At 35.5% G+C, this 23474-nt stretch overlaps 1 protein-coding gene across 3 annotated transcripts in view; it reads left to right on the plus strand.

Moving 5' to 3' along the window:
• LOC130093560 (metabotropic glutamate receptor 7) overlaps nucleotides 1-23474 on the plus strand; it is a 216922-nt gene that overhangs the window by 122019 nt on the left and 71429 nt on the right. For all 3 annotated transcript variants that reach the window (XM_056260572.1, XM_056260571.1, XM_056260573.1), the window contains 2 exons: nucleotides 5160-5297; nucleotides 18593-18793. In XM_056260572.1, coding sequence (XP_056116547.1) covers nucleotides 5160-5297; nucleotides 18593-18793 — 339 coding nt within the window. The remainder of the gene's footprint in view (nucleotides 1-5159; nucleotides 5298-18592; nucleotides 18794-23474) is intronic.

Here is a 23474-nt window from a genome sequence, read left to right on the forward strand (position 1 = left end):
CTGAGACATCGACTTGGATACGACCCTGTATAATTCACTCTTCCACTTCTTCTGAATCAGTTTCTGGTTTAAACATATAATACGGCTAAATTTAACCAGTATTTCCACTTGCCTTTGTGTAGTGTTTACTTCTGATTGGATCAGGTAGTCAAGCTGGTGTGAGTGAGTGGAGGGTGGGCTAATTTGCATATTCATGAATCCACATAATAAATGAAGCAAGGGTGTAGAGTTACATTCAAGAAATTAAAGCATAAATAAACTATTGTATCAGGACAAAAAACAAAACAATTTAAGGGATAAATGTATTAACTGCATGGGGACTTAAAATGGAATCTCCAAGTTTAGGAAGAATTCCTTATAGAAGTTTAACACTTAGAACAAACCCTGATCAGAATGTCTAAGAAATATCAATATACTAGTGCTTTGCAAGCACTGTAATAAAAGATAGTAATAAAATGTAGATTGCAGCATTGGAGTGTTTGGTTTAATGACCTGTTTCTAAACATAACAATAAAAAAATGGAAGCATTTCAGCATTTCATCTAGTGGTTGAATCCACACTGAGCAGAACATTTTAGAGTTGGAACCAAGACATTGAAATAGTCAAAGGTCTTACAGTTTAGCATAGGTACTTTAAAAATGTATGCATTTTTTTTTTGTCACATTAGCAAATTATTTGGTACTGCTAATTTCTGAAAAATTAGCTTATTTCCTTATTTTTCAGTTCATCTGACAAAAACCACCATTGGAATTATGCAAGCATGATGCTCATCTAAATTATTATCCGTTTTCCCACCACCTCCCCCTTTGACTTGTTTTAGCAGAATCGAACTGAAGTTGTCAGCCCCCATCTGTCTAGAGCTCACTTCAGAGACATAGACAAATTGTGAGTGCATTAGCTGGTTGCGCTCCGCAGCAACGTTATATCAGCCGCACAGAGACACTCGAAGCAGAGTGACAGCTTGGAGTGTGATCCTTGTTGATTTGGAAATCACTTTGGTTTGCCTTTTCTCCCTACAGGCTCTGAGCAACGTTTAACCTCGGACCGTCCAAAAAATCGCTGCGAGGAGCCGAAGATCTAGCGTGGCACTCGAGGCTCAGGCGCTTTATTTGAAGTGTCGTCAGAGCTAGTGATTGTCACCTGAGGTTTCTCGCATGGCTTGATGCCACAAGCAGTTCGGATTTGTGGCTTGGCTGAGAAGCGTCCCAAACTGGAACGGCTCCTCTTGAGGCTTTGGGGTGTCTAAAAACTTGAACGTAATGTTTTATAAATTGGTTCAGGATGTGTGAGGTGGTTGTGGGAAACCTCTTCTCATTTGCTTTCATGGTTCCCATGACGATGGATTGGACGTGGGTTGCGGAGTCAGAAGGAAATGGCGTAGGCCTGCCTGAATTAATCTTCCATGCCTCTGCCTGTTGAAAAGCTGGAAAGACACATGTGCCTGCCTACATGCGCTTTAAAGGAATGCGTGCTGGTCTTCAATCTTTTTGGTTTAAATTTGTGCCCTAGGGAAGAGTATATATATGGTTTTCCTACATAGCTGTGCTAGTTTATGTGTCAACACTGATCCACGATCTCTTTCTTCAAATAAAATATCAATATTTCCTGAAACACTTCACATTCTCATTTCCTTAGTTGTGGTTTATTGCACAATAATGACCTATTCCTTGTACATTACACCTACATATGTAAATGTAACATATATTTACCACCTTAACTAATATTTGCAGTGTATATATATATATATATATATATATATATATATAGTGTGATTTAAATGGGTTTTTGATGGGTCTTTCCATTTAAATAAATTAGGAAGATAAATTATGAATGTGACGCCATATGTAATGGATCGTTGCAAACTGTCTCCCCATCATATTTTCATGTCTAGTGGTTTATTTAATGGCTTCATGTCTAATGTAATCCCCCTATGGTTTTTGAGTAATGTAAAGTTTGTTCATATTTATAAAAAAAGTAACATTACTGGATAGCAAGGACAGTTCATGAATCCCGCCATGGAGGAAGTTCACGGGCTGCCTGCTAATTGCTCGGCAACAGAGCAGCTGTTGAACGCGTTAAACAAAAGGTGAAGCTCTGAGCTTTGTCCTCCAGACATGGAGAAAATGACACAGACAGGCCTTGGGGAGTTTCTTGTGTACAAGCCTTTTGTACAAATAAGCTGCAATTAGTAGAATTTATGAGCGAGCACGCAAACCTGCTGAGGATCAGTTTCTGAGTCAAGTACGCCTGTGAAGTGATGTGTTGAGCACATTTGTTCGAGGTCATCTGACAAATAAACTGAAAACATGTATCAATCAGTCTGAAGAATAATTTAGCTTAAAGAATGAGTTCGCCCACAAATGAAAATTATCCCATAATTTACTCACCCTCAAGCCATCCTAGGTGTATATGACTTTCCTCTTTCAGCCAAACACAATCGGAGTTAAATTAAAAAGTAACGGGCGTGCACACGTCTAGCTCAGGCGGAAGAGTGACGTATGATGTTCACCCTAGTGGTAGTGCGTAATTGTAGTGCTCATTTGGGAAATGTGGGTTCGAATCTGGCTCGCAACAGTTCACGGTTACATTCCCTATCTCTCTTCGCACATTCTGTCCTACATGAGCTGTTCAAATTTCTGTGTGAATCGTTTGTAGATCTTTTTTTTATTGCTTTTTCAATTGTAGTTCAATTGAATAATTGCATTCAATTCAAATCTGGCTCACAAATAGTTTGTAAAAGCATTATTATGTCAATTGTTTGCACAAGAAATGCAAAAATGCACATTCTTGTGATCATGTGGGAAATGTCAAATCGAATCTGGCTTGCAAATGCTTATTTTTACTCTTTCTCCCCATCGGGGTACTCAAACTCGGACTTGAGTACAATTTTTCACGGACTTGTCACAGACTCGGATACATTTTTATTCAGACTTGATTCGAAAAATGTTCCAGAGCCAAGGAAATCGGTGAATTATGCTCGGGACAGTTTTGAGACGGAATTGTCACTAGCCAGATCGGGTCAGTACTGCATTGTCACGAAAGTCAATTTTTTTTACCTCTTACCTGTTTATACAATCAATTCGATACCGAATTTAATTCTCTTTCACATCTTATTGTGCTTCTCAGTGCCCGTCTCAGTGAGTATTCACGTAAACAGTCAGTTATGTCTTAAGTGAACGTAAACTGTTGGGTAAAATCGGATGCGTCAGTATATTGGATCTGTCCATCAAATCCTAAAGTGACAGCAGCCTAATAAACCTGTTCTTTTCTGTGTCCTTAATCATAATCAAACAACAACGAAAAAGAGAGAATAATTCACTAACACTTCTTTTGACTAAATAATAATTATTTGTATTTAATGCATAGAGTGAAGATCAATGCTATTTCTTTAGCACTGTAGTAGCCTATACTTGTATACCTACACGAAACACTAATTATTTCATTTGAATTTTTGATTATGTTTATTTGTCATTTTGTTTTAAATTTTTATATAGTTTGGCTAGTATTCGTTTTTTTTTTCTTTTGTAATGAATTTACTTACAAAAAAACATGGTGGGACCTTCTAATTTCTAAGCACTACCAAAATATTAATCAATTTGAAAACATAGATCCATACAATAAACTTTCAATGTAATTTGTTAATTATAAATGCATGCAAAAATGAAACGGTTACGGTTTTTGCATTCAAAAAGCTTTTTCACTCAGAAATGTCACAATATAGAAATCAAGTCGGCCATAACTTCCATTACATGCCTTTAAGTTTGCTGAGCAGACTACTAATTATGAGAAGACAAGAAATCAAAATGGCAAGATGCAATAAAGGTTTGCTTTTGTTACATTTAAAGTGGACATTTTTTTTAAATAAGTTGTTGAGGTTTAAAAAAAGATATTGACCTAATGAAATACAGTATTGTTTAGTTGTACTCTGACTCATCTCGGACTCTGCCCCTTTTGGACTCGATTGGTTTTAAACTTGTACTCGACTCGGGCTCGACTAAGGTGCACTCGAACCCAACACTACACTCTACTTTCTGCCAAAAAAAGTCTCAATAAGTGATTTACGTGCACTTTGAGTACCTTGATTCCACCGATCACAGAAGAAGTGACTGACTTCACCACCAGGCTACAGCCCTCAACATGCCAACTCCGGGGATGGAGCTTGGGAACCACAGATAGGCTGAATGCTTGCTCCGACTCAAGAGGATGCAATGCCCAGGAGTGCATTAAAGACTTCAGCTGCATTTGTTGACTGGCTTAGGGCAGCTCTGCTGTAGCAGCTTAATGATAACACCATATCTCTTTCTTAATACTTATTTTCTAGTGGGCAAGGCAGACCCGGATTCACTTCCTTTGCAGTCTACAGAGTAGAAGCAAACAAAGTTTAAATGAGCTATGACTATGTAAGGTTAGCCGATGCCTCTGGCAAAATTAAATGTTCTGCTGACCTTTGTCCTTGTAGCACTGTGGATGAAAGCCTCATTACACCACAAACCTATTTAGATGAGGCATGTTATTAGACTTGATGCCAAACAACAAGGACAGACTCAAAAGACTCTTTGGGATCCAGAGTGATAAATGTTATTGTTTGTCTGCGAACGGTCTGATTAAATGCTAAGCTACCTGATGTAAAGAATGTCAAGTAAGGGTACTGATGATTCTGTTGGGGAAGCAGAAAAAAAAATTTCATATTGCAGAGATTGAATTGCTTAGAGAAGCTGGAGTCTTGATGGTTAAGCTAGTTACAACTAGTTACACCAGCATACTAGCAACACATTATTACAGGTCAGTAATTCAGTTTTTTCTCAGCAGGGTGATGACGACTAAAATCACAACCCGATCTCCTGAGAAAACGTAACTATTTTATGAGGTGGCAATTTTGCGATACAAGATATTTATACGATTTGATGTTAGTATGAAAATGTACACTTTATTGAAAACATGTTAGCATGAAGTTCGTATGAATTATTATTGTTTTGTTTTTTTAAACGTACGTAACCTACAATGAGAGTGTTGGAAATTATGAAAAACTTGGCACTGTTCTAACATTACTAGTTAGATATCTGGTTTCGTCATTAGAAGTACTAAGGTACATGGCTTTTCAGGTAAAGTTACTGATAACCTGATGCTATCGTTTAATGGTGCTGCCTTGTCCTTTTCAGGTTTCGACGCCTACTTTAAGTCACGCACACTGGAGAACAACAGAAGAAACGTCTGGTTCGCTGAGTACTGGGAGGAGAACTTCAACTGCAAGCTCATGAGTTCCTCAAAGAAAGAAGACACTAGTAGAAAGTGCACAGGTAAACGTTAATAGCTTTTTTTTGGTTCAAAAACACGTCATGCTGGGAAATGAGGGTTTTCTTTCTGTGAGTACCGAGATCCTTACTGGAATCCAGCTTAAGCTGGTAACTGTACAGAATTTTGGTAAATGATAACTAGCTTAGTTTGGACTTTAGCATAATTAACAGCAGCAAACCAGCTACCGGCTGGTAATACAGTACTTGATTAAGTAACATGGTAACTGGTTGACCACTTAACGACCAGCTTGGACTAGCTAACAACCAGCTTAGACCAGCTAATAAACAGATACCATGTTCAAAAACATAGCTACCAGCTTTAGCTGTTTTTTCCAGCAGGGAATTACAAACCTGTCAGTCTATATTAAGACACTTGCTTGAGTGAATTAAAAATATGAAAGTTACCACAGTTTCCAAGCTTTTTTTTGGCTAAACCTGAAGAACCCTGTCAGGCTCATTGACTCTGGCTTATTAGTGATGCGTTTCTGAATATAAAGCACATTCTCCTCTGTAACAGAGCTCCTCATTACATAATCTTCCCTCAGCTCATCATGGCTAGTTCAGACTGACTGGTTCTCAATTCCCAGTCAGCTACAAGACAGAGTACACGTGCATGAAGATTGTCAACCAAAATTTGGGAATATTTATAACAGGATAAAAGAAGCATGCACACACGGTAGTTTTCTTCTCCTATTTTTTAATATTTTAGGTATAGCTTTGGAGGCCATAATCCAAAATTGAGCAGAACATTACATTTTAAGCAATAATATGCATAATTACTGAAAATGCTATTTCTAATTCGTAAAATCATTTTGAAATTGTATAGTGCCTGTATTCTGTCCTGTAGCCTGTGGTTAAGTCAATATCCGCACAAGGGGTAAACACACTGGAGTATCTAGAGTAATTAATGTAAGAATCAATACTATTGACTACATGCTAACGAAATAAAAAGCATGACAAAGAAATTGTTACCCAGAATTGTTCTGTATTGTAAAATCTGTCCTTTCAAATTTCCATGAGAAATATGATGCCTATCCAAAGAAATGTATTGATATTTGAACCCATTAAAACTGTGACAACTCAGTTAATTGACTAATGACGTGCACGGCTGTCATGTAGGGGGGAAAAAAAAACACTTTTGGGTGCTGCAGGACCCATATTTTTCAGTGATTTCATGTTCTTGGCAGCCAATAATTCACGGCACAAAACACATTGGAGCTGTTTCTTGCAGGTCCAAGGTGGTCTAGCAGCTCTAATCATCTAAACCAAAATGGTCTACCAGTCAAAACGAGGTCCTCTAAATGGTAGCCGAGCTGATCTGCGATCTACGCCACATTGAACCTACTTGGATCTGGTAGAAACTATGTGTCTGCCGCCTACACATTATATCAAGTTCGTAGTAGCATCAGATGGACTGCCGGCACGCCCACAGATCGCCCACAGTCTGGTTGGAAACCGTCTGATGCACATTGCACACAAAGACGGCAAGACCTGACTGAAAATCGTTAACCTTGTTGTGCATTTTGTATTCCATGATTGTCTATTATTGTGGTACCAACTGTTTTTGGTGCCCACTAAACGCCACGTAAAAACTCGGAAAATTCTGATTGGTCACTTTTCATGTTGTCCCAACAGACCTTTCAGTGTTTGGCCGGCCAGATTAAGTTGCAGAATGGAAACTGTAGGCAATGTATTAAAAGCCTGGCTACCTGAGTAGAAACTTCTATCTCTTTTATGGATTTGAGACCAAATCGAATAGCATATTACTATAGGGAGGCTCACCAAAAATGGCCACAATTTCTCACATATAGAAAAGCTAGTCCTATATTTGAGAGCTTAATATGGTTGCTTTCGGTGTGAAAGGCACACTAGACAAACCATCGTCTGATACGTTATTTAGTGTGATTTGTTCGTACGTATTTAACGAGGTGGCTAATTCGTATGAATTTTTGCGTTTCAATCCGGACGATTTTTGCTAAATCCTACATATTTTACGAGTTGCCCAATTTATATGAATTCGTATGAATGACCTACCCCTGACCCCGCGCCTAAACCTACCCATCACTGGGGTTTAGACAAATCGTACGAATTTGTACGAGTGAAGTCATACGAATTCATTCGAATTAGCCACCAAATTGACCACTAGACACTTGTTGTGTTTTTTTTTTCCATGTGTGGTTCTGCTAACTCACAGAGATAGAGATATGAGCTGTATGTTTTACATTCACCAGTTTGTGGTCTCTGCGAGACGTAGACATTGGGAAATCTCGTTTATCGAGTGTCCTGTCAGCTCCGGGAGCCTCTGACCAACGAGGTGAGATATTCAAGAACTGGAGGTGGCGGCAGTTTCTGTCAGCGACAGCTGGCAACACCACTCTATATCGCCCGGAGACGCCGTCGGTGTGAGGGCCAATTTACAGACATCAAGGGGCCGAGTATGTGATGAGAGAGAAAGCACATGGTGCCGTCCCTGGAACAACAGTGTGTGCTGGAGGGCAAAGGAGAGTCAGGTCTGATAGATGACATGGGAGAGGCGAGAGAGGAGTTGGCTGTAGTCCAGGATCACGATTGTACAAGAGAAGACACAATTAAAGATGGCTGGATTGGAAAGTCACTGTGAATTTGTAATTTAATTTTGGGTTTCTCTGATGTGCTCCTGCACACAGGTCATTACATGCATGGCATATTCTCCACCTCCAACATTGGTAAGACGTATTGAGATAGTTAGCAGCAATATATCTGTCAGTTTTTGGTACCTTGTGCCAAAATTCTAACAGGCGCCAAACACACATTGTGTTAATCAATATTTGTTTGTCTTTTGACTTTTAGTCAAACTAGATGTCTTTAAAACAAGATATTTTAATTTTGTAAGATAATTCAGGTTTTTTTTATTTTAGAAAATGTATCTTTAATTTAGTTTATTTCAGCTATACACAACTTTTTTGTTTTATTTACAAAGTGTTTTCTTTATATATATATATATATATATATATATATATATATATATATATATATATATATATATATATATATATATATATATATATAAAGAAAACAAAGTGTCCGATAATTGACTACATTAACGCCCTACTTTTTTAGTGCCGTTGGTTCCAGAAGTATTCATTAATTTCTCCCATAGGGATTTCAAAAAAGTCTTATTATTAAAGCGTTATAAGCCATAGACCAAGTCAACCAAATACGAGGTGAATCTACTAACTACTCGTTTAAAAATGTTGATTATAAATTGTAACAATATATTTTATTGCAAAATATGCATATATATATAAGTGTTTTGAGAGTGTAGAGAGATCAATATCATTTGCGGTTCCTAATGCAAGTGGGCATAGCTAATGAGATCTTTTAGCATGGATTGGTTGTTTCGTCTGATTGGTGAAATTTTCTGTACAGAATCTTGGGTAATGTGGTATTTCCACCAGGAATTCCGCTGTTAAACAGGATTATTTTAAAACTGAGTTGAAATAATGCGGGCTGACGGGTTTAACAGAAGCAAATTCTAGCAATAAACAACCTCATGGCTCACAGTAAGGCTGTCTTAAAAGGTTTACAAGTTATCGTTAAAAATCTATCTCCCTATGGAGAATATGAATTAAGTTTTTACCCTGCTTTTGCTGGGTTTAGACTTAAATGAAGGTATTTTTACTGGTCATGTGACCTCAACATGGCGGCCCCCCATCAAGAGACCCGCTCGATAAAAATAAAACATCTGGCCTGCTGATATGAGTGGAGTCTTCATGTGAACAGACGTTGTTTAAAAGATATTTTTCATAATCATTTCTTTATGTTCAAATAACTTACAGTGAATGAAATGTATTTATGTATCTCAATAAATCTAACTAGTTTATGCTTAAAACAAACATTTTACCATTATTTATATTACCTTTTTAATATACTTTTTTATTTATAGGGTAAGAAAAATAAACTTAATTCAAGACATTCTATGAAAAAGTCTACTAAAGTCTTCTAAAAAAAGTCTTACTATATTATTAATATTAGCACTTTCTCATGTAAATGTCTTAAAGAAAGTCTTTAAATACTTTTACCGCACAACAAGACAAGATGCTCTGAGAAACGTTTGCTTTTATTGTGCTTTTCCACCACTTTCGTCTCTCTTTCGGAGTGACGTTGGAATGCATTTAAAGCCCTTTTTGGAGCGAAGAGCCGGAGTTCAGAGTCCTCTGGGCACCGGAGTGTTTGATTTTAGACTCGCAACGGCACTTCATGAAAATGACAGCTTCTCAGACCCCTCACTAAAGAAAACATAAATGGGAAATTGCTGTACTCCATCTGTGGAATTGCTGTCATCAGAGATTTCAATAGAAATGTTCAGAATGATGCACTTTTTGCAGCCTTGTACTAAATTCTCTTTATTAAATATTGTACAGGTCCGGATTCTGTGTGTGAACCGCTTCGAAGACAACATATTTGCAAATCAAGATTTTCCTTCACTGAAAAGTTTAGCATTTCTGCATTACATTTGTCATTCTTGTAAAAGTAGATACAAGTTTTTCTTATTGTTTGTCTGAGGGACACTAATTCATATTCATGGAAACAAATGTGAAAACCTCTTTTACTTCCATAACATGGTGCATTTTGTACTGTATAAGTACTGTATAGGCCAGGATTTGGTTTTAGATTTAGATTTTTGTTTCGTGGATTGTAAAAACTGAGCATTCCTCGTTGGAGCAACGTTTTTAATGAAAGTTTATGAAGACAAAGTTTTGGGGTAATAACATTCATATGAACCCACATGACATTTGTATTGAGTTTTTCAAATGTGTCTCAAAATACATTTACTGAGAGAGAGTTCACGTTGACTTGACAAACATTAGTCATCCAATCAGATCGATTGATTGTCATAACAGTTGTGTTCATTGTGTGAGTCTCAGTGTGTTGTATCGGTCACAAACAAACGGTTCTTGCGTAGGATGTTCTGTTCCGAGGAAACAGGGACAACCTGATTCGTTCCTTTCCTTTTTTGACCTCTTTCAGCAGGCGCCAATCAGCCCACAGACATCAATTCACCATAATTACATGCTGTGTTTATCTATGTAGCACATGCTCCAGGATCGCTTCCATTTTCAGCGGCGGGTTTTGCAGAATTATAGCTTGATAGTAATGAGAGTGACAGCCATTTCCCTGCGTATCGGAGGCAAAAAACGCCCCTACTTCCTTCTAACCATATATCCATCCATCTATCCACTCTGTGAGGCTTTATTGTTCTGACATGACAAGATCAAAGCAATGATCAGCATTCTGAACCTTCAGCTGTTGGTGGATTTATCATACACACTTTTGGGTTTTTGTAGGTTCTGGAATGACGTTCTGGATTAATTTAGGCCCTGTTTACATTTGGTATTAAGATTCGTTTTGGTCGATCGGATCAGAAGTGGACGAGGCTAAATACAGGTGTATACGGGGTCTAAAACGTGTTGAGCTTGTCCACTTTCCACCACTTCAAGAGGTAGTCGAAAACGCATTCAACCGGATTGCTTTCGTAGTGTAAACGCTCATGTGGTCGAATATGTTCAAACAGCCAAAAAAGACTCCGTCTACTCACCTAACGCGTAAACATTATGGGAAGCGCGCTAGCCAGACGGGATTTAAACTTTGTCGTCTAGAGACCCAAGTTTGGTTTGAAGATGAAAAACATACCAAGCACAATGTTCTCACACCATTCCTGATTCCTAACACACACTCACAGCGTTCGGTGTGATCTTAAGGGTTTCAGAACAGAAACTAAAGCTGATGTTCTCTGTGTTTTTCTGTCGTCTCCTGTCGCGTTCATATGTAAATTGCGTGAGCTTACTTCATCCATTGGATAAAAAGATCTGAGAAAAACACACACACATTTACCAGCCCATAGACCCTCACTTTGAAAAAATCAGGAAAGAAGGGGTCAAATGGACAAAAGAGACGGATTAAAACACCTGGGGCCTCATGTATCAACACTGCGTACGCACAAAAACACGGCGTACGTCAGCTTTCACGTTCACGGCCAGATGTACTAACAGTGAAATTAACTTAAGAATGTGCGTTCCTCCAAGTAAACTTCATGTCTGGCGTACGTATATTTGTCGTGATTTTTGTCCGTTGGCGACTCATAGAGGCAATAAAGTGAAGTGGCAAACATTACACTACGAATTGTTCTATCGCACCACCAGCTGTCAGATATTGCTTATAATTTGTAATTGATAAATTATTTGACATATTATTGTCACACGAGTTTTATTAAAATATTCTATTATGCAATTAAGTAAGAACATATATAAAGCATGTGCAAATTGATACAACCCGTCTAGCAATGGCAGCGTTGGCTTAACTAGGAATAAAAAATAAACTTCATTAATTCGGTCAGTAAAGATAAAAAAGAAAGTGAAATTGTTATTCAGCAAGGACACATTGAATGTGTTTAAAAGTGAGAGTAAATGCATTTATAATGTTACAAAAGATAATAAGATTTCTATATCTGTTTGATTTAAGTTTTTATTCATTAAAGAATCCTGAAAATACTATATCACGGTTTCCACGAAAAATATGAAGCAGAAGCACACCTGTTTTCAACACTGATAATACTCAAAAATGTTTCTTGATCATCAAATCATCATATTAGAATGATTTCTGAAGGATCATGTGACACTGAAGACTGAAGAAATGATGCTGAAAATTCAGCTTTGATCACAGGAATAAATTACCCTTTACGGTAACACTTTATTTTAAGGTGCTTGTAATAAGCAGTAATTAACAGTTAATAAGACACTTATAAGACCTTATAAGATGCATATAAGATGCATATAAGCATTAACTAACGATAATAAATAAATTAAATTAAATAATACATTTCTCAAGTATCAATACATTGCACTTCAAGAACAGCCGAACAAACATAAATGGTAACACAAACTCCCAGTCCCTTAAAAATTGACCTTCCCAAGAGGGAGTAGTTTCCCTGATCTCTTCAGGGCCTGGACCTTTAATTAACCCTTATATGAAGTAGTTAATGCTTATATGCATCTTATATACATCTTATAAGGTCTTATAAGTGTCTTATTAACTGTTAATTACTGCTTATTACAAGCACCTTAAAATAAAGTGTTACCCACTTTACTATATATTTGCATAGAAGACATTTTCAGTGAAATTTCATTTCTTTCTTGCTTGCTTTAGCCATGTTCTTGCAGGTTTCTTTTGCCAAATTGGACTAATTACCATATTTAAATTAATTTAATTGGGGGATGAGACTGGGTGGGGCGTTGTGCTCGTGCATGTGCGCTCAATTTTACGTTAATTGGGATGTACAAAGAGAATATGCGTGGGATCCTTCGTACGCAGAGATTCATACATCTGCTTTTTTTTGTGCGTACGCACATTTACAGCTTTGTCCGTACGCAATGTTTTAGTATGAATTCAACGCAAGTCTTTGTACATGAGGCCCCAGGTGTAAACAGGAATGTGTCTCCCTCGTCTCCTTGTGATCCGATCGACCAAAACGCATCTTAATACCACCTGTAAACAGGGCCTTAATTTAGTGGCTCCAGCAGTGAAGTCTCTTGTATAGTGATAGGGAGGGACGTGTTACCTTTAACCACTTTTATTTCCTACTTAAACACAATCAAGCTAACTAATTAGCTCTGAAAGGCCTAATAGGTATTTTGGAGATCAAAGAAATCTTTTGCGAGGAGTGGTGGATGGTGATGCACTCTGTTTGCGCTCATGAATGGCTGCATCGGTGTGTTTTAGAATAAAGGATTGTGGGTAGAGTTGCTTCAGGCTGGCTCCACAGTGGGTCCACATCTCTTAATTATCTCTTACAAGGAGAACTAAAAGTAGACGTAGCACCCGTATAAAATAGAAGCAGAGGAATAAAATAAAGCATATTTTGTTATCTTTTGGAGCTTGGAAGGGTTCAGTTTGAGCAGATGTTTTATACCATCAGCTCATTTCCCCAGTACATTCAGCATCTGGCTTATATTCACCATCTCAAACATATTCTCAAAACTGTCATTTTCAACATCTTCAAAATCAATATTTTGATCGCTGACAGCTTCTTCAGCAGATCCACCATCAAGTGACAGTGACACTAATATTTGATTGCGTTCAGTACTTGCTCTGAGGTAAATCGCTGTGCCAATTCAAGTTTTGCTGATGATACTTCCTATTCATTTGTTTTCTGTCTGCGGTAACTTTGGGTGAAACATCACTTCAGGAACACTTGAGGAATAAAGGGGAATTGCACTTATTCAGTCATCAAAGATTCACTTATTGTTGTGCAGAAAACAATATACATACTGTTACATACCTTAGGTCGTCAGTGACCCTGTACAATTTTTACAAGAAATGAATGGGAAAACAGGCTTTCTTTTATAATTTTATAAAGTGTTCTTGTTATATTGTTTATAATGAATTGATGGAGAAATAGAAGATTGACGTCTAACTTTAAAATATGAATGAGGAGGAGGGTAGTGAATGACGTCCCGGTTCACTAAAGACCCGAGGTATGCGTTAAAGGGTTAATAAAAATCACGTGACTAATTTAAAAGAGTACAAAGATTTTAAATCAATCATAATTCTGGTGAGAAAATCGCAGATATTAAACAAGGATGTAACTTTCTAGTGCACATGTCCACCACCTGTGTTATGAAATGGAGTATAGTTTGAATGGCTATGAGTTCGGCTGTATAAGGATATGTGTTCGCTTCAAAACTGAAGTATGTTATGGGCTTTAGATTTAGAATTTGAATAAAAGCCAATTACTAATATTAAACGCAATGGATGAAATTATGAAATTACCTGACATTAAACATGACATTTGCTTAAATCTTTTAAGTTCTTGTGTACATCAAGTCTGTTTTATTCTGCATTAACACCTGGCCTGTTTTCAGTAAAAAAAAAATAAAAAAAAACATAATGAATTTGCAGTTCAAATAGCATATGGCTGATACAGATTAGGAAAATCTCATGCAAGTTGGAAACCGGCTCTCCAATTAGCTTAAACATCTGTCGAGATTTATTTTCCAAAATGGAGTCTGTTCTTATCACTTAGATGAGAATCAAATGAGGCTCTCTCTTTTTTTTTTTTTTGCGATTCACCACTGCAGTCAAAAAGAGTTCAGGACATTCAATAGAGCTTTTGTTGAAGATCCAAGTTCATGTTTGTTTGAAGTGAAAGTTGTTTTCCGAACTGGGATACTGTGTAAAAAAATAAAAAATAAAAAAGTGTGTAATTTTAACGGTAAAAGACTGTAAAAAGGCTACAGTAAAACCATTTGATTGGTTAGCAGTAAGTTGCCTTACTGTATACAGTGAAAAACTGTAATAAATCTAATGGGACATTTCATGTAATTTTACAGTTTGATAATTTAACAGTTTTTTTGGAAGTGAAAAAAAAAACAAGTCATCTAATCATTTTTAATTGAAGAACCGTGTGACGCTTCAAATTTTATCTTTTATTTTCATTTAATCAGTTATGTTTCTAACCTAAAATGTTTTTTTTTTTACTGGCAACCACAGCTGCCTTTTTTTTAACCGTAAAATTTGCTCATTTTTGTTTACAGTGTACCCATGAGTGAACAATGCCAAAGCGGTATAGCCTCAAGTACAGTTTTTGTGGAGTCACGTATGTTTAAATGCAATTTGGCTTAAAACTTGGTAGTATTTTTTTTTTATTTGCCATATTTTCCTACTGAATGTTTACCTAGCTAAAAGTGCTAAACAGCTGCTGCTAGTGCTCAATGTGGTACTCGCGTTGATGACGCAAATGTATCGCAATTAATTTCTGGTCGATACCTTCAGAAGTAGAGTTTTGTGACAAAAAGAAAAGATAAATTAGAGACTGAGGCAATTTTCTAAAAAGCTTCTGAGCTCAGTACTCTTTTCTGTCAACGGCTACTAGGTGTAATTGTGAAGTATTGTTGAACAAGATATGTGTCACCATGAGAGCAGCTTATTATTTTCTAATGGTTGTTGTGACCTTCAGCATGAACGAACCTCTGCCAGGATGGGGTTTTTGTCACTGCCTGGGGTCATTGATGTCTATTGATCTGAATCCCTCAAGGCTTTTGCCTGACCATGATGAGATGACTTTGTCATAACCTTTAATTTGATGCCATCGAGATGTTGAGAAATTGTAAAACCTCTTTAACTAGCGAATCTATCTTGACAAATGGTTAAGGATACATGCATTCAATCTCGTTTTTATTTAAACCCCAGATCTAGGTGAAATGCAACCTTTTCTTTTTATAACAAGGAGGTATATTACCTGGAGAAAGCTTCCGTTGGCATCTCAATAGCCCTTCACTAATGACAGAAAGAAATGGAAAAGTAGCGTCCTACAAGTTGGTGATTTTTTTCTAAGGATGTCTTCAAGACGTCAGCCATTCATCTTGCAAGTGAATAGCATCTAAATGATGAGATCCAATCGTTGTGGATGAAGTCCAATCCCAGATGGGGATGTTTCAAGCTCCCTGAAAATATCTAATGGCACTTTTGGATGAGCTGATATTTCCCCAAGCTAGTTTTCCTGTTCTGTCAGGCACTGTTAGAGTCACCCATCCCTTGCCCATCAGACTAGGGCCATTTATGATGAAGCTGTCTCGAAAATACACATATTTGAGTTAGCCACGCTTGGCGGGACAGAAGAGCCGACTAAGCCAGCTGTAGTATGTTTAATGAAAGGCGTTATTGTGGAAAGACAGACTATAAGAGCGTCCCTGGGGAACACAGACTGGCATATAAGGGTGGGTGTCGGATCTGGACGACGGCAGAGTTAATTGGAGAGAAATCGGTACCTGAACTGCATTGATGTCTCGTGAGAACTTGCACCAGTAGATCAGGAATAGCAGCTCCTAATAGAACTGTCACGGTTTTCCTTGCAGTTAAGGGTGAGGCTAAAGTCTGGCCACTGTTGTTATTAAGACATTTTAAGGTAAAGGTATACTTGCTAGGTCAGATCCTGATAAGGTTGTGAAACATTTTTTTTATGTGTGTGGAATGAATTTCCCATTAATGCATAACAAATTATCTTGACTCACAGTGACCTTTTTCTGAAGAGAAAAGTAATTTAGTAAAAAGTTCCAACCGATTTGTCAGAGCAACGTCTCTGTCTATTAGCCATGAGGCTAATCTATGTGCTATTATGTTCATAGAATTGACCAAATGTACTTTTAGCAGATTCAGTCTCTCATAAATTACAGTCTCTTCTGGTAAAACAAAACAAACTATTGATGACTCATCCTGCACTAGACAAATTTTCGTCCAATCAAGTGCTGTCTAGAATGTGAGTGTCCCTACAAATGCGTATGAGCAGTTAACAAACCGTGATTCATGGCTATGCTGTAGCTAAAGCCTTTTTGATATTTTAATAAAGAGAATAAATCCTTCGAAATGCCTCACCCAACTTCATTTTTCAGCAGAAAATGTATCAACACTTAAAGAAATTGTAAAACTGTAGCTTCCATGCTAAAAGCTAATTGCAAAAAATAGCTAAATAAGCTGTACTACAAGCTACTCTCAAAAGTATCTTAAATAGCTACGTTGAGAAAATACCAGATATAGGAAATATTCAGATGTATTTTACCTTTTTAAATATATATATATGTTTTACATTTATAATTTGTTTAACTCAGTTTCTACAGTATAAACAATGCTAAATGTGGCTAATGCTAAAAAACAGCCTGTCACTTTTGTTGTACCTTTTCCACAAGGTACTTTCTCTTGTGGAAAAAAAGTACACTTTACCATAGTTTTAAAACGACTATTATATAAAAGACATTATAAAAGGAACTACTAAGAATAATGTTTTGGTCACTTAACTACATGTTATTTAGAATTGAGTGAAAATGTATTATAGTTTTTTATTAAAGGCACTTTATAGTGCTTTTCTTATACACTTACATCTGTATATGCAATTCCATAATTTATTCTGGTTAAAGTGTAATGCTGAATGCACTGACAAGCATTTATGGTAAACTAAAATATACTTTAATACCATTTCTATTGAAACTTGAATGTCATAATTGCACATTTGTTAATGATGAAGTTGCAATTTAGTGCATTTAAACCCCCCCTGTAGTGAAATCAAGTTTTAATGTTGTTTATATGTCTATGTGGTGTTTTTAATATGCTTTAAGACAAACCATGTGTAAATTCATAAGTCGACAGCATTGCTGAGTATTTCCTCCTTAAAACTGCAGTGAACCAAAGACAGTCTCAAAAACACGGGTGGAAATCGCTGGTGTTTCTGACGTCACAAACTACCTTGTAACCAATCAGATCAACGTGTGATCGTCAACCAGTGGATCTCTGAGTGAGTGAGTGAGTGGAGGCGGGGCTCATTTTATATTCATAGACCGCGAATACTAAATTAGGAGCGGGTGTAGAGTCACATTCAAGCTATTTTTAGGCATGAAGAATTTTCATGGAAAAAAAACGTTTAATTATGTAATTTTGGTGATCAAAGATGAGTTTTAAGGGATACAGTTATTAGTGGGACTTTAAATATATTAACTTTAAATATAATGTTGAATAAAACACTGGTTAAAATAATGATCAAATGCCTTACATGTGCTTTAGCATGTTAGTCAACACATTCAAATAAGTACTTATTTGAAGCACAACAAAAAATTATAAAACATTGATTTGAAATGTATTTTAAAGTAACCTTTAATTTTACATAAACACAAAGTCTATTAAGAAACGCTCATGAAAGCGTACTCTCTTTAAGTACACTTAAGTGGCCTTTTATTTCATACATATATTATCTGAAAGTACAATTCTTAAGATTTGAAGTTCACTACAAGTGCACATTCAGTACAGTTAAGCACACTTCTTTTTCACGAGGTTATTAAAAAAAGCTGCACGATTGACAACTTGTCATGTTATTGAATCTACGTTTAGGTAGTTACTCCCGACACTGCCTGTGAGCAATCGCTGGACATAAATCTCTAAACCACCTAAGATGAAGATAGCAAAAATGTGATACCATTAGAGACCAAAGTAAGATAAGCACCTACAATCTCAGGCATTGCTTTTCACCGTGTTAAAGATAGCGGCCAAAACCCGCCAAGGCTTGTCAAATGAAAGATTGTTCCTAAAGTGTGATAACTTTTGTTGCTTTTGTACTTTACCTCACATTTTTCTTCAAAAGCTTCCAGAGTTGACTCCGTTTTTCCTATTCCTTTGTTTTTATGTGCTCCTGCGAGAGCATTTAGGCACACGTCTCGCTGCAGATGTTTGAAAGTCTTCACTCTACTTTGACTTTTTGTTTTCTTTCTTCCTTCCAGGGCAAGAGCGAATAGGATTAGACTCCAAATACGAGCAGGAAGGGAAGGTGCAGTTTGTGATCGACGCGGTGTACGCCATAGCCCACGCCCTGCACAACATGCAGAAGGACCTTTGTCCCGACCAGTCGGGTGTTTGTCAGGAGATGGAGCACGCTGGTGGCAAGAAGCTCCTGAAGTACATCCGGTCGGTCAGCTTCAATGGTGAGTTGACCAAACCTCACAATATACTGAGTCTATCACATCATATTACATTTTTGTCTACATCTACTAACAGTTGCACATTATTTTAGGTAGTGAGGCACCGATTTGAAAATTTTGGCCGATACCGATAACCGATAATTCTTTATATTTGAAAGCTGATAACCGATATATATATATATATATATATATATTAATAATATTTCAGTTATCAGCTTTCAAATATAAAGAATTATCGGTATCGGCCAAAATTTTATATATACACACACACACACACACAAAATAATAATATGGCGAACAGTGCACATCTGAAGTGTCTCAGCTGAAGGAAGTAATCCATTATTTATCGGCTTTATTATATCGGCTAAATCTTCTTATCGGACCGATAACAATAACATTAACATTTTTTTACATATATCGGCAGATACCGATATGGTGGCCGATATATTGTGCATTATTTTAGGGTGACATTGTTACTGTGTAATTACACAAATACGTACTGAGTGTTATTAATTAACTACGTATACTTAAATTTAGTGTTTGGCTTAGGGTTAGTTTCTTGTAATGATTGATAATTTACTGTTATTTCTATAGTAAGTATGTTTTATGTAACCATGCCATGTTAAAATAAAGTGTTACCATTAATTCATTTAAAAATACTACTTAATTCTAATACTTCTTAACATGTTTTTAATTTGTGAATAAAAAAAACATTTTGGTGTTTTTCGGGGCTATAAAGGAAAACATAACATTGGTTTTTAAATTTTTCATTTTTACTTTATGGTTACGCAACATAATTTCAAATGTATCAGTTCTAATCTGTGTTATTTTAGTATCATTGAGATACTACTATGGTTTCTATGAATATTTTGAATTAGTTTTTAATTTGACATTTTACGTTCAATTTAATTTTAGTTAAAGTTTTTGTAATTAAGTTGCGTTTTGCCATTTTATTATTATATATTTTTTTAAATGTCTATGCAGTTTTTATGAATTATTACAGTTTTTGGTTTAAGTTATTTTAGGAAGCTAATATTTTGAATTAGTTTTTAATTTGACATTTTACGTTCAATTTAATTTTAGTTAAAGTTTTTTGTAATTTAGTTGCGTTTTGCCATTTTATTATTATATATTTTTTTAAATGTCTATGCAGTTTTTATGAATTATTACAGTTTTTGGTTTAAGTTATTTTAGGATGCTTAAAAATATATATTTAAAACAATACATTTTAACAGACATTTAAAAAATATATATAATAATAAAATGGCAAAACGCAACTAAATTACAAAAACTTTAACTAAAATTAAATTGAACGTAAAATGTCAAATTAAAAACTAATTCAAAATATTAGCATCCTAAAATAACTTAAACCAAAAACTGTAATAATTCATAAAAACTGCATAGACATTTAATTTTTTTTAAATTAAACTAAATTGAAGTGAGAAAATGTGCCTTGGAATGTGTGTGTATATATATAATTTATTTCAATAAACATCTATTTTTTTCAAGTAACTAAATGTTTTTTTAATGGTTTTAATTTTAGTTTGAGATAACTATAATACGTTTAAATGTGGTTCAAGTTTAAACTTGGTTTATTGAAACCAACATGAATTCAAAGAACTTTGCACGTTCTAGATGTTTTAAATACTTTTCCTTTTTTTTTCTGTATTGGGAATTAGCATTTTTCTGACGTTACAGACAGTTTTTTTGTCAATATCGAACAGATTTCGTCTGTGGACAGATGTATACATTTCTCTTTGAAGCAACCTTTGTTGCTGCTTCTTACGTGGGACTCCAACTTCCTGAATTCTTTATATCTCACATATCCCAAACCTGCCTTTGTGTTGGACCTTTGAAAGAGGAAACTTCCAAGAAGAAAGGAAATCTCTCATTAATGAACCTAATGAAGTGAAACTTTTGTAGTCCTGTACCAGGGCACTGTTAGATCAAAGTGTAACCGCAACTTTGATGTCTGCGTGCTGGTGAGAAAATACTATTTCGGGTAAATATGTGATCTAACTTAATTTGCTGATATACTCAAATCAGAATTATCAAAATACTTACTTTTAATCACTAGAAAACCAAGACTGGTGGCAAAAACGGTAATGAAGAAGTCCTCAAGAATGTTATGCCACCAAACATGAATTATAACATGGTTTTTTTTTTTTTTTTAAGTTAGGTAAAACACTGAAACATGCAATAGTACAGCATTTAATTGTCTAAACCTCATTTATTATTACTATAGTAAAATTATTTTACGAACTGCATGAATTTAATGTTTTCAATAATTTTATTATTTGTGAAACTTCAAAGTACGAAAAATATTTGTTTTCCAAGCGGTCATTGTTGTTTGTTTTTGTATAAATACTTACATTTACATTTTTGTAAAATATCTAATATTTATAGTTTGTACAAAAATGTCAAACAACATTTGAGCGTATCTTGATAACAAGCATTTGATCAAATGTTTACTATCACTGAAAAGTCTTATGATGAGTATCCATTTCATTTTAAGACCTGAAAAGATAAAAAAAAAACATCTTGCAATAGTATTGCATCAAAGCTTAAACACACACACACACACACACACTGTATTATTAAATTCATATTTCATATTTTTAATACACATTTCAGTTCACTTTTTCTCTCAATTTTTATTGTTGATAATATCTTGGCAGTTTGGTACCTTTGCTTCCCATTGTTTTTGATATTGTTTACAAAAGCACAGTAATACTTGTACATTGTTTATAATTTATGACCATTGCCTACAAAATAAGAAAACCTTTCCTCCGGCATACATATATAATTCAAATACATATCCAGAATGTATATTCATGCATGACTTGTTTTATTGTGAAATGCAATGTTCAACTGTTGACTTGACAGTAAGAACATGAATCATCATGGAATATTGAATTTACCGATGGGTGTTATTGTATTTATCATAAATAATATTACATTAACAGTTATGCCACTACACTTTACACAATTTGAGCTTTAAACTATATTGTGTTCATGATAATGAATTCCTTAATGCAAATTTTGCTAATTACTTTTATTAAAAGTGTAATTTGTATTTCATACGAATATGAATATGTCAGTTTACTGACAGAGGAATCATAAGCCTTAGTAAATCTTTGAAATTGTACATACATAAGAAGGTTATGGTTTTACACTCCATACTTTAAAATTGTACATTGAGATACGCAGGTTATGATTAAAATTTCAATTCTGATCTAATTCAAACACTATATGAACTATTAATATAGCCAGTTTAAGCAGTTTGACATTTCACTCGGCGGCCATCTTTAAAAAAATAATAGTAACGCAAGTACAGCTTCATATTTGAAATCATCAATGAAATCTCACGACAACTGTCACATACATTTTGTTTCTAAACGCTTATGACAAAAAAACTCTCATTTATTTAGAAGGCGGGACTTATTCCGCCATTTTGCGCGTTGCACTTTCTTCCATTCATAGTGATACAAATACACAGTCTTTATATATCTAAAGTCTTGGTAACACTTTACTTGAAGGGGTGTACATAAGACTGACATGACACCTTCATAACCATGACATGACACATGTCATGAATATGAAGTAGGGTTTATGCATGTTTATGACAACTGTCATTAAGTGTCTTTCGCTCAATAATGACATTTTGAATGCCAATATGACATTGTTTAAGATGTCTTTGTTATGACACCTTGACATAAACCAATTCATCATAACCTGTCAGTGTCTTTGTCATGACAACTTGACATTAAATTAAGTTAAACTGTCATGTGGTTGGTTTTGACATTGGCTGTCATAAGGCCATTATAACTGTGTCATGAATATTTTTCGTGACCTCAACTACAGTGGTACAAATTGAATTTGCCATTAAACAGTTATAATGGCTTCATGACAGCCAATGTCAAAACCAACCACCTGACAGTTTAATGTAATGTTAACCAAAAAAGCTAAGTGGTTTCTTAAGTTTGATAATTAATCTGCTATGTCATGTTTATGACAGGTTGTGTTGTCTTAGTAATGTCAAGTTGTCATGACAAAGACACTGACAGGTTATGATGTATTAGTTTATGTCAAGGTGTCATAACAAAGACATCTCAAACAATGTCATATTTGCATTAAAAATGTCATAATTGAGCGAATGACACTTAATGACAGTTGTCACAAACATGCATAAAACTTCCTTCATATTCATAACAAGTGTCATGTCATGATTATGAAGGTGTCATGTTAGTCTTATGCGCACCCCTTCAAGTAAAGTGTTACCAAAGTCTTCAATATTGACGGAAGAGTATGTCATACAGCTACTTGTTTATCTAGTAACTGTTCTTATTGATGAAATTATGCAGCCCTAAATATGTCTGCTGGTTATTTAGGCATGTTAACTCTTGTGATGAAAGGATGAAAGATGGGAATTAAAAAAAAAGAGAGAGAGCACACTGCTTGAAGTCGGGCGAATGACGCTTCTGGCATTTTTTCAAAGGGTTCCTCCAAACGAGAACATAAAAAAAAGATTCAGAGGCTCCTCGCATACTAATAATTAATATACTTATGAAGGTCTCGTCCAAATCTAATATCTACAGTGCAATTACTGTATAATATTGAGTAGCTTAGAAGTTTGGGAGAATGCACTGCTGTGATGTGACGTAACTGGGACATTTTGCTACTG

Source organism: Rhinichthys klamathensis, unplaced genomic scaffold (assembly GCF_029890125.1).
Source record: "Rhinichthys klamathensis goyatoka isolate OS25496 unplaced genomic scaffold, OSU_Roscu_1.1 h1tg000009l_1, whole genome shotgun sequence".
In the NCBI taxonomy this organism is placed as follows: domain Eukaryota; kingdom Metazoa; phylum Chordata; class Actinopteri; order Cypriniformes; family Leuciscidae; genus Rhinichthys; species Rhinichthys klamathensis.